Source organism: Anthonomus grandis, chromosome 6, assembly GCF_022605725.1.
Source record: "Anthonomus grandis grandis chromosome 6, icAntGran1.3, whole genome shotgun sequence".
NCBI lineage: Eukaryota > Metazoa > Arthropoda > Insecta > Coleoptera > Curculionidae > Anthonomus > Anthonomus grandis.
The window spans coordinates 20,565,428-20,578,275 of NC_065551.1; the positions used below are offsets into that span (position 1 = coordinate 20,565,428).

Genomic DNA, 12,848 nt, shown 5'->3' on the forward strand with positions numbered 1-12,848 from the left:
AGTATGGGTTCATGGAGGGTAGATCGACGGAGGATGCAAATGCTGGGCTCACATCACAAATATATAAAAATCTTGATGAAAGCAGCCCGACATTGTGTATCTTTTTTGATCTGGCCAAGGCGTTCGATACAGTTTCGCACTCCTTGCTCTTAGAAACAATCAAAAGATATGGCCTTAGAGGAAAAATATTTGATATCATAAAGAGCTACTTATGTGATAGAATACAATATACAAAAATCGGTGGAGTAATGAGTGAGGCTGGGTCGATAACCTGTGGCGTTCCTCAGGGGACTGTTTTGGGACCACTACTGCTTGTTTTGTATATAAATGGCTTACTTAAACTGAACATTAATGGTAAAACTATATCATTTGCTGATGATACTGCTATTTTGTTTAAGGGAGAACCATGGGAGGAATTAAAAATTCAAGCAGAAAGGGATTTTTCGCTAGTTAAAAAATGGTTTGATTTTAACTTATTAACTGTAAATCTTGAAAAAACCAAATGCATATTATTCTCTCCCAATGATAAAACAATAAACTGTCAAGGCATATTAGTGGATAATCAAGCAATACCTGCGACAAAGACTATAAAATATATGGGAATTATTATAGACAACAACCTCCGATGGGACTATCACATCAAATATGTTGTTCAAAAGATTAGATGTGTCATGCCAAAATTAAACTATTTGAAAGACTTCCTGTCAAGGAATCAATTAAAAACTCTATATTTTTCATTAGTGCAGTCACATTTGATCTAGGGAATAATTGGTTGGGGAGGAGTGCTAAACTCACATGTAATCGACATTACAGGTTTAGAAATAACTTAAAAATGGGCACTTAAAATTGTATTTAACAAAAGTAGGTTTTTTCCATCGGATACATTATATGGCATAAGTGGTGTCATGGATATTAGACAGCTTTTCTGTTATAGAGTGCTCTTAAGATCGTTTAAGAAACCTCAAAAAAGTTTAGTTTCTAACGAAACAAACTATAATTTAAGATCTTCAAATAAAGTTATTATTCCAAAATGCAAAAAAATGTGCGGACAGAGAAGCTGGCTATACCTAACTCCAAGACTATATAATAAAATCCCTGATGATATTAAATGTTGTGAAAGTTTTATTAGTTTTAAAAGAAAAGTGTCAGACTGGTTACTGAGGGTACTATCGCGAGAGGATTTAAACAGTTTTGTGAACCAAAAAGAAAACAAATAATAAATTATATACCCAAAGACTTATATTGAAGTGAAAAAGTGTAAGAAAGTGTCACACAAAAAGCAAAATGATTTTTGCTTTTTCGACAATACTTATGAACGTTTATTACGGTAATTTTATGGTAAAATATGTATTAAACGAGTGATTAAAAAACAATAGAATCTACTCAATAATGGAATATGTCGAAATGATGGTCAATTCAACAAAAAAATCGAAATATTTTGTAAAACTTGCAAAAACTGAAGATATTGCTGATTTTAAGGTTGGTGTCCAAAGTTCTATAAAACAAACACTTTGTCCATTGAATCTCTTGGTAGAGTTGTGCCGAGGGAACAAAAATACACATTTCAAATTTCAAACTTCACGCATTTTAGATATTCTTCAAATGAACCTGGCGTAGTTGAGGCGTTTAATTTTATAGACTGGGTTACAAGCCATAAATTTAGACTTGCCACCTCCAACTTATTAGAACTTCCTACCCCTGTGCAACAACCAGCTTATTCACAAGGAAAGGTTACGATAAATTCAAAAAAACTTGAAGACATAAAGCGACTTTTTGCATACATTCCAGAAGAACACCACGGCTTTTATACAGAGATAATAAATTGGCCGAGAACTGAAAATGAAGACCATTAATTAGTTTTGTTTTTCATTTTATGTTTTTTTGACGTATTATTCAATAAAAATATATCCTTATATTCTGAGTTTTTATGTTCATTTCAGAAACATCACATGTCGCGCATTTTCAAATACCCATTTTTTTTTCTAACTTTTCTTTAAGGTTTAAATATTATTGTATTATGCCCGAAATCGAACAAGTTTTTAATGCTAATTATTTAAAAATAATTTTTTAATCCATTCTTTGAGAATTTTAGGTTTTCTTATTCTCTGTAAAATGGTTTAAAAGTGACATGTGCTGTTTCTCAAATGACCGATTCATTTGTAGATATTATTATTTATAATTTATCAAACGTTCAGAAATGTCTAAAGTTACTATCTGCTCCCGGACTAAAACAAACCTGCTTAGTTGCAATAATTAAGGCTGCGTTGTCAAGTTACCCAGTCGTGTAGATTTAGCTCAGTATTAAAAAGTTTGGTTATGTTTTTGTTTGGGTAATGATCTTCTGGGACTGATATCTTTAATTTTCTTGTTATTTTCCATTATGAATTATGAAAACTAAACATTAATTTTGCATCTTTTAGTATTAAAGAGTAGAGTTTTATCAATGCATTTCTAATCTTCCTAAAACAATCATGTTTAAAAATATGCTAACTTGCAAAAATATGTTGCTTGGATCAACTCTTTTTATAAGTTTATTTGCTTGTGCCTGTTCTGCTGATATATTAGGTAAGTAAAAATCAGTTAAGCCTTTGCATAGCACATTAAACATTAGTGATTTAAATAGTTAATGGCCTGTATGGTTTACTTTTTCTAAAACACCGTGATCTTTCATCAAAACCTGAGTCAAAACCACAATCACACACTTACGCTTGTAGAACCTTTTGTATTAACAATTCATCATTCATTATTGCATTAACTGGAGAGTCCAGCCTTTGACCTAATGGTCTAGGCTAAGATCTTCCCTAAAGCAGAGATCATTCATGAATTTATCTGCTAGCATTTTTAGGCAATTGGAGTAATTACAAAAGGCTTGTAGGTATTTATACTTTTACCTTTTATACTATACCTATTCCGATATAACTCAATAATTTATTCATGTTATCACATATACAGTCAAAAAAGATAAAATAATAGTAATTGAAAATAAACTACTTAAAAGGGTTTGTTAAAACAATTACAAACAATATTTTTCATGTAAGATACATACTAAAACAAAAGGACTAAAAACAAAACAAACAAAAAGATTAAGAGTAATGTCTCTTACAACCTGTTAAAATCTAAATTAGTATACTCATCAAAAAAAAAGAATGCATTGTTTATTATGTAATGCTTCACCCTTTGCTTAAAATCTTTAATTGGTAAAACCTTAGTCACATTTGGTAATACATTAAAAAACTTAATAGCCCAGTACCCTGGACCCTCTTGACACCTCCCCAGATGCCAACAGGCAGGTACCAAATTGTTCCTTGCATGAGTGTTGTAGTCATCGACATCCCTGTGAGCTTGAAACTGACTCTCACACTGTTTAGCATACAGCAGACACTCTAGCACATACAAACAAGGCACAGTCAAGAGACCAAGACTAACAGAAATATTTCTGCAATCATCCCTGTAACCTAAACCAGATATCACTCTTACCGCCCTTCTCTGCAAGCCAAACACCCTGCTTACTTCTGCTGCATTGCCCCAGGCAAGAATTGCATATATGGCAAGAGATACAATTGCAGAGATACAATTGCAGAGGTTTCTGAGCACATACAGGCCCCTGTTGAGTTTCTCTGCAAGACTATCAATATGCTTACCCCATTAAAGCTTTGGGTCCAAAATGACTCCCAGAAAATGCACCTTTGCATCTCCAATGCATCCTCTTTGCGCAAAACCAATCTTGAGCCCTCGCCTGTGCCGCCATAGATCCAAGTAGTGATTCCTCATATGAATCTGCAGCATAAGAAGCAGTTGTGTCATTGGCAAAGAAAGTGAATTTTGCAAGAGTTTCCCCTTCAGGAAGGTCATTTATATATATTAAGAAAATGATGGGCCCCAGAACTGATCCTTGTGCACTCCAATGCTCGTAACCCTCCTTGCTGACGTCACACTCGCGACCCCCACGACCTGAGATCTACATTGAAGATATGAATTGACGAGTTTTATACTATTATGATGGAATTTATAGTATTCAAGTTTTTGAAGAATGATGCTATGATCTACACAGTCATATTTTGAAACAAAATTATGAAATGCCTCTATTATATCAGACACAAGATGTAGGATGCCCTGGACAGTATTCCTATGCTCTCTAAACCCAAACTGGCACCGGGAGAAGACACTATTGGTCTCAAAAAACCCAACAATTTTAATGGCCATGCACTTTTCTACTATTTTAGATATTATAGGCAAGAGTGATATTGCCCTACCCTTTATTTCTGTCAATAAAGGGTCACCCTTTTTAAAAATTGGTACCACAATTGCCACTTTGAGAACTTATTAAAAGTATTCTATTTAAAACAAAGATTTATTAGCTTAGTCAAAGTAATTATTAGGCAGTTTTTAACAGTCTTTAATATTTTAGTGTTTAACCCATATATATCACAGCTTGGTTTGTTTTTTAGGTTATTAATTACATCCCTTACTTCATTAAAAGTTACCTCAGAAATATCTCGCACCATGCTCTGTACTATGCTGGAGAAAAAATTATTAGTCATTTGGTGTAACTGATATATTTTTATTATTTAATGACTTTTACCCCGGTGCCTGTTTATTATTTGCCACATAGTTTTTGCTGGATTTTTAGAGAAGCGGATAACGTTATCATTTGATTTTATTTTAGCTTTTTTTATAGCTTCTTTATAGAGTGTGTTGTAATTACTAGTTTTGTTGTTTAATTTCTACCTGTTTATATTGACGGTTGAGTTCTTCCAAAAACTGCAAGTGGTCTCTCATTTCCTTAAGGTCTTCATTAAACCAGTTAATATCATAAGAGTGGTCAGAATGAACAATGTAAGATTTTTCTGGAAATGCTGATTGATAAGCATTTTCAAGCAATGATATTAAATGTTGAAAGCTCCAATTGACCATCAGTTTCTTCCCCAATAAAATCCTATGAAAATTTATCTACAATGTTATAAAATTTATTAACCCCCTGTTATGTTATTGGTCTAAATACCTTCTAAGACCGATCAAAACCACCAACAGTCATTGGGATCATACACTCTATTATTTGTGATCTATGATCAGATAAAATTATGCTAATAACACTCACACAATATACATCCATGTCAGCGCTCACAAAGATATTGTCCAGACAATTGTCATCTTCAAAAATTGTTTGTTTAATACCAAAGCCTGTTAGCAAGTCACAGAGACGAATGGCTTTAGGTTGACTTGTATTAAAGCAGACAATAAAGTCGCCTGCAACGATTACTGACTTACCTGTATCGGACTGTATCCAGACTAACTAAAAGCCCCTCAACAGAGTCCAAAAAGATGTCATAAAATCCAGATGGGCTCCGATACAATGCTAAAATATTAATATTAAAATTCCTTAAAAAAATACCACAATATTCAAAACATTTTTCAACAATAGGACTACTAAGACAATTTAAAATAGAAAACTCAAACACAGTTTTAACAAAAATACATGTACCAATTATTTAACCAATTATCAAGAGTCTTTGAAATCATATTTCTTGCATATATATTTTGTCCCTCTAGTTCCATAGGGGTCATCAATAGTAATTTTTTTATTATGACATTAGGCATGGGAAGGTCTTTAATATTTCTACTCAAAACCTCTTCTGTCAGTAAATACCCATTTCAACTTATTACATCACTTGTTCTTGGCACTTTGATGGCTTGAAGGCATCCAAAATGAATTTAACATTTGTTTTGTTCCAGATCACACCATAATATTTGACGTAAAACATCAAACAATTGGCACAACAAGTTATGAAATATTCAACATAACTAAATTTAATTATTTTATTGATATTATAAACATTCCTAAAGTAGTAGATTTTCTTATAATCCAAGTTCATACTTTAAACGAGAATGTCACACTTGCATATACATCTTGGGATAAATCACACACTTCCGGAACCAATGTGGGGCTTGTAAAAATAACATTTGGCAATACCAGAGAGACTTTTCAATTGTTTAGATATGAAGCTGGTTTTAATCAAGCACTCAATATTCTGGTAGCAGTTTCTGTTTATACAAAAAATGGTAAGTGTTGACATTAAGAGTGAAGTAATATAACTAAAAATTTGAATCCCATTTAGATCCAATTCCTGGTGGATGTAATGATTCCTTTGAAACTGAGTTTGCTCCTTATCAAAAAATAAGTTTTACGAAAGAAATCGTGACAGTCCGAAGTCAACCACCTTCCCAATTTTCTACCCTCTGTAACAAATCTGGTATAGTGACCGATATGTATTACATGTACCTACCAGAATCGGAAAATATTATGGAATATTTTGTGGCTATTCAAAAAATGTTAAATGCCGAGGATATAAAACTGTATGGCACCAAGGTTCCATATGGCTTGGAACCTAACAAGTACAACCTCATGTACAATAACTATAGGGGTATAGGGCGAGTTTTTGCAATCGTTGCAACGTCGGATAGAGGCCGTTCTGCGTATGTGCCAGCGGTTTCTTTTGGATGTAGCACAGGTAAATCAGGTGAAAATTGTACTGGACCAGGTAAGTTAATCTTGTATTTTTTTAAGTAAGTCCCGTCATAAATCAACTTTCTTTGTTCTAGATGAATTTCCTTGGGCACTCGTAATAGCTTTAATGCTAATTTTAGGTTTATTTATATGTTTTTTTGGACACAGGTTTTTTAAAACTACAACATTTGTAAACACCGCCATGTTAATAGTTTTCTTTATGATGATTGCTACTACTTTAGATGATGAGTTTACCAGCGAAGGTATTACAAATATATGGGACTATCAAGGGCATATTATATAATTCAAAACATTTTAGGTAAATCAGTTTATTCATTATTGATGGGTGCTGTGGTTGGAGGGGTCTGGGTTTTTTTGTGGTGGTGGCTTGGAATACCAGTTCTTGCTGTCCTGACCACTTTTTTATTGACCGGAATACTAATTGCTTCAGTATTCTTTTTCATTCCTTATGGTATGTGTATTAAAACATGCAATTTTAATGCGAAATTAGAGAAAAAAACACCTAATATTGCTATAAACAAAGTACACATTTACAGAGTGGTCAAGGTAAAAACTACTGTTTAAATACCTTGTTTATTTTGAAAAATATTTAACATCGAACCTTACATAAAGCACAATCCTGAATAGAATTTACCAGGTCCAATATGTATATTTAAAAATAAATGGCGTATGTAATAATAATTATTTTGCAGCCATGGCTTTTTACTCTCTTATAAATTTTTAAATGGTCAGCTAACAATAAATATATAAAAGTTTTTCCATCACGTTTGCAATGCTGTCAATGAATAATAAGAGCAGCGTAGGACTCAATTTGGATCCCTTAAATACTCTGTGTGTTGGAATAAACCATGAGACACTTTATTAAATTCCGTTTTAAAGTCGAAAATTATTTGTTCTGGAAAATTGTTGGTGAATGTAGAATGAACTTGGTGAATGTAGATCTGAAAATCATTTTCGAACCAGCATTTGTGTGACGTTGTGAGTTATATTTTATGGAATTTTTCAGGAAAAAAATTTTAGTTTTTGAAGAAAAAGGTGTCCAATATAAGTAAGTCCAGAGTAATTGTAAGTTTCCAGATCCAGAAAGTCATTTTCACGTTACAGTGTAATGTGTGAAGTAATCCGGACAATTAATGGTTAGGGGGTGTGTGATTTGTCCGGATAACTGAAGCTTAATATTAGGATGAAAAAAAAAATTCATTGCACATTTTTAAACATTTATTAATAAACAGAAAAGCTCTAACAAAAAAATAAAAATATTAACGTCAAAGTTATTTTAAAAATACATACCTATATTATGTTATTTCGGAACTACCTTAAAGCAAAAGAAGTTATATTTGTTTTTTTAAATCAAAATCTTTTTTTTTAACGCAGTATTTTTAAAATCGTAAAGTAACTCATTTTGCCTATAGGATATATTATTTTTTGACGCCCACTGAATACAGGTATTAAAGGAGTTTACGGCATCTTGATGTTTATTTTTTGTCATAATTTAAAGGCCATCCACCATCATCACTAGAAGAATTGTCTTTAACGTGTTGTAGGTCGTCAATCGTTTCAGCCAGAACATTCTGGTCTGTTATTAAAATGTCAGCTTCAGAGCTATTTCCTGTAATTCACGCTTCTAAATCTTCGGTTGAAATATGTGCTTCTAATATTTGTCGACCAAGCAATTTTATGTTATTTAATTAATTTTGTAGCTCTTTAGGTGTTTTTAAAGCAATTTTCTGTACCAAAGTGGCCAAAGGAATTTTTTTCATCATCTTGTTTTTCTGTAGCCAATTCCTTAGAGGACAACCATTGTTCCATAATTTTTGGTACGGTTATTTGTAAAAAAAACTTGTAGTAGGAATGTCAGTTTAAGATGCTACCATTTTTTTAAACAAGTCCTTCCTGTAAAAGAGTTTTATGGCTTGGATGACATGCTGGTCCATAGGCTGTATTAACGGTGTGCAATTGGGTGGTGGATACATAGCAGAGATCTAACTGTTATCACTTTAAGATCTGGTGGCCTTATCTAATAACCAAAAAGAGCTTTTGGAGGTAAATGTAATTCGTTCAATTTTTTTCTTACTGCCGGTACAAACTCTATATATGGAACCATTCACGAAATAAATCTTTTGTTATCCAACCTTTTTTTGTCTTTTATTAGATACAGGAGCCAGAGCTCTTGGTTTTACTGATTTTCCAGCAACGGGCAACCATAACCTTTGATTGCCAGATGCATAAGCACAGGACATAAACTTTATCTCATTATATTTAATCTGATCATTTTAAAGGCCCATTTCTTTAATTTTTTAAAATATTTTTTTATAAACGGCTTCACAGCCTCAGCATTGCTTCAAAGTATTTCCCCTCTAATAGTTAACTGCCTTATACAAAATCTTTCTTTAATTTTTGCACCAAGGTTTAGCTGGTGATAAAAAATCTTGTCTTGTCACATATAAGATCACCTAAGACTAGTTTCTCTCCACATACCCTTACATAAAAGAACTTGAAACATAAAAAAAGACAAATAGACAAAATTAACAAACTTTTCCAATGCCCATGAGCAAGTATAAAACTTTAGCTTTTAGTTTTTTAAAGCACTAATAACTCAAATTAAATTAACAAAGAAATAGAAGATTAACAAAAAACTAATTTTATAAAAAAATAAACCTTTAGACTGACATCTCTTCGATAGAATGTACAACTTACTTTTAGCCCATTTCCTGCACAAACCAAGTGTACAATGCTTTTTCCATTTCCGGAAATGCACTTAGCCTTAGTGTCATTCTTTTTTCTAAATTGCAATCTTCAGCTGCATAAACTATTATATTAGCCTTGTTCTTACATATATCCAAAAATGTCGATTTTCCAATACTTAATTTACTGGCAACTGATCTAACATTTTCCCGTGAATCTAGCAATTTAATTATACGAGCCGCGTAACGTCGCCCTGAACTAGCTGAGCCTGAATTCTATCTACTAGGCCTCCACAACATTCTGGGGTGAAACTATACCATATTTGTAATTGAGTACGGAGTTGTGGCAAAGTACGCTAAGGATCATTTCTTAGCCGTTGTTTCATTTTGTGCCAAAATGTCTATTGGGTTACTTTAAGATCCGGGCTGTTAGAGGGATGTGACAGAACTTTAATGCTACGTTATTCTATCCATGTTTTGGTAGATTTAGCCGTATGGCATGAGGATCCGTCCTGTTGAAAGTAAAAATCTCCGGATGGATATAAATTTGATGTGCTTGGTAAAAGCAAATGTTGAAGGATATCTTAATATTTTGCTGCATTGAAAATGCCTTCAACAAAATGTGAAATTCCCAATCATTTGGTCGACATGCAATCGCACACCATGATGCCCTGTGGAAACTTTACAGTTATCCTTATGGTATGATTTTGTTTTTTCCCGAATCACACGCTTTTGGTAATTTTCCCTACAGACGATAACGATTCCTTTTTTAAATTTCCATCAACAATGATTTTTCTATGGCCTACTTGAATAAATAAAAAAAACTTAGAAATTTAAATCGCAAAGAGAGATTTATATCAAACCTACCTTATAAACATTAAGACTCGTCTTACTACTCTTACCGCAGACTACTCTTCTGGATATATTTCCGACAACATTCTCTAGAAACATTCATTCCAGTTTCTCGATTCCACCTGGCAGTTTTTTGTCGTAGTGTATTGCTTCTTTTCGATTTACATGTTCGAATTGAGAAAATGCCTTACACTTTTTTTTAGAAACAACTTTTGGACGGCCTAAGCCTTTGTCGCGAACATCAGTTCTGGCAGTTTTACCATATTTCTGAATTATATGAGACACAGTAGTTGTTGCTACAGTTAATTCAATGGAAATTTCACGCATTGTTTTCCCTTTATGGTACTGATCAATAATAATTTCTCGCACTTTTGGATCAGTAGGTTGTCCGCGTGCCATTATTGTATTTGACTCGTAATAAAACTGACGGTTGTTAATTATTAATCTTTAAATGATGTGTGACAATTATTATTGACAACGCATTACTTATTCGTCTCTTTCATTTCAAGGCCTTTTTCGCGTCAGGCTAATAAAACTTAAGAAACATGAAGAAAAGCAAAATATGTTCCAATATTTAGTCAGCATTTTTCAATTATGAAACCATTAATAACATAGTAATCAACATAAAGTACATAATTAAATCGTAAAAATAATTCCATACCTCATACAGAATTTTGTTAATTTCATATTTATAATTTAAAAAAGATGAAAATAAAAGAATATCGGAAAATTGGTATTTTGTTTGCAAAATAACTGCTTCTTCCAACATATAGTTGTTAGGGCTCGTATCACGCTTTTGTTGCAAGTTTAACGCTATGTGTTTTCTTTTCGAAGTTTTTTGCTCTTGTACACCTTCCACCGCACTTGTCGCCAGCTCAAATAATAAAATAATATAAAACGATAAAAATTATAAAAAAGAGTTACGCCTGGATTATTATTTTTGAAAAGATGTGCCTGGATGTACCGATTTAACTGTCTGGATTATAGAGGTTACGCTGTATATTATACAACCACTTTACCTGATTTCAATCATTTGTGAGAAATCCGGAAGTTCTGTATAATTTTTCTTATTTTCCAAAAAACGCATAATAATTCTTTTTTTAGTAGTGTTCTAAACTGTCTCTTGTTTTCCAAAAAATTGATAGTATTCCTTTTTTCAGACGTTTCTTTGATTATTTATTGTTGATGTATTAATGCATGCCTTTTTTGAATAAATGTAGCTTAAGCTGCCTGTCATGTTTAAAACATTGCCTTAAGAACTATCCAAAAGTTCTCTATATCTCTTATCTTCCAGGAAATCGATAATATTTTTTTTGTCAGACATATCGTAAATATTTATTGATTAGTCCATGAAGAGTCTTCTGCTGCTTGGAGGACCTGTGCACTTATTGCCTAAAAAGTTCTTTAAAATCTGTCATATTCCCTTTTTAGGCATTTTTTTACTCCGGGTAGCTGTAGACAAATAGCTCATTCACTTCCTATAAACAACAAAATTCTTCAAAACAGCTATATCTCTCCCTTAGAAAACATTTATTAAAAGAACTTCTTGTGAAATTGCACTTTCCTTGGCTTTCTCCCCGTTAATAAAAATAATAGCATTTATCTTGACCATCCTGTATATTTTTAACCTATGGTGGCTTACAAAATTCTATGGCAATTTATCTTAAACTTAACTTCTTTTGCAGGAAATTTATCGACATTATTCGGCGGCCGATTTACATTTTGGGCAATATTCGGCGCAATAGTCCTTATATGCCAACTTCCCTTATTCTATTTAACACCGACGGCCCATATAATGGCTATAAGCCTATTATCATCTTATGCGGTAATAGTCGCACTAAACTATTATATTGCCGGCAACTTGTATTATATTATTATCAATACATATCGAAGGATAGCAATAGACAAGTTTGAAGAAGTCGTCATAGATCCCCCGTATCACTTTGCCAGTAAGTAATGTGGGTGTGTGTTTAATTGTTTAAACTGTTTTGCTTTTTTTTTGTAGATATTTCGGCCACTGTTTTATGGGTTATTTTATTTCTGGCAGGGGTGTATTTTCAGTGGAAAAACTCTGTAGGGAGGCCACCGTTTCCACCTCACAGGAGAAGAAGCCTTAATGGAGGTGCAAATTGGGAAAGACGCCCTTTAATAAATAGAGAGACGCCCTCTCCTGATTATTCACAGCACTAAGGTTAATAATTTGTAATCTTTTAAAGACTTAATATGTGCCTTATTTTTAATTAATTAATAAAAATTTTTTTGAGGTTTATTTATTTTTTTCTGTTAATTTTATTATATAGTAGGTATGGTTTAATTTCAGTATTGCATTACTGTAAAATATGGTTAATATGATAGGTAGGTACTTCGATATACTTGCAGACAGCAAATAGTGTAGATATCCACCATGATGGCTCGCATCACTTTGCTCAAGATTCTAAATACTCTATTTTATTTTTGGAAAATTAAGCTCCGATCAAACCAAATTTAGCAACGGATTTCACTCCATTTAAATGGCTTAATAATGAATGTTTATCACTAATTTTGATAAGATGTCGTTAATGCTATTTGGCTATTATTCTCACTTGTTGAATTTTAATAAGCTTACTATTGAGCTCTCCGATAAACTTATAAATATTTGTAGTAGAAATAAAATCAAACATAAAATGGAATTATTACATGAACCATAAAGTAAGATTATGTATTAACAAATTTAAGACCTGAAAAAATATTTTGATATTGCATATTTAAAAACCCTATATTTGGTACTTTTACAACCCAATCTAACA

General features: G+C 32.5%; 1 protein-coding gene across 1 annotated transcript; it reads left to right on the forward strand.

The window, feature by feature from the left end:
• The first annotated feature begins 2,323 nt into the window (after window positions 1-2,323).
• LOC126737871 (transmembrane 7 superfamily member 3-like) lies at window positions 2,324-12,331 on the forward strand. The gene is made up of 7 exons (XM_050442946.1): window positions 2,324-2,565; window positions 5,734-6,060; window positions 6,117-6,539; window positions 6,601-6,768; window positions 6,825-6,977; window positions 11,748-12,011; window positions 12,068-12,331. Exons 1-7 carry the CDS (start codon window positions 2,472-2,474, stop codon window positions 12,250-12,252), a joined length of 1,614 nt encoding a protein of 537 aa, XP_050298903.1. The 5' UTR covers window positions 2,324-2,471; the 3' UTR covers window positions 12,253-12,331.
• The last annotated feature ends 517 nt before the right edge of the window (window positions 12,332-12,848 follow it).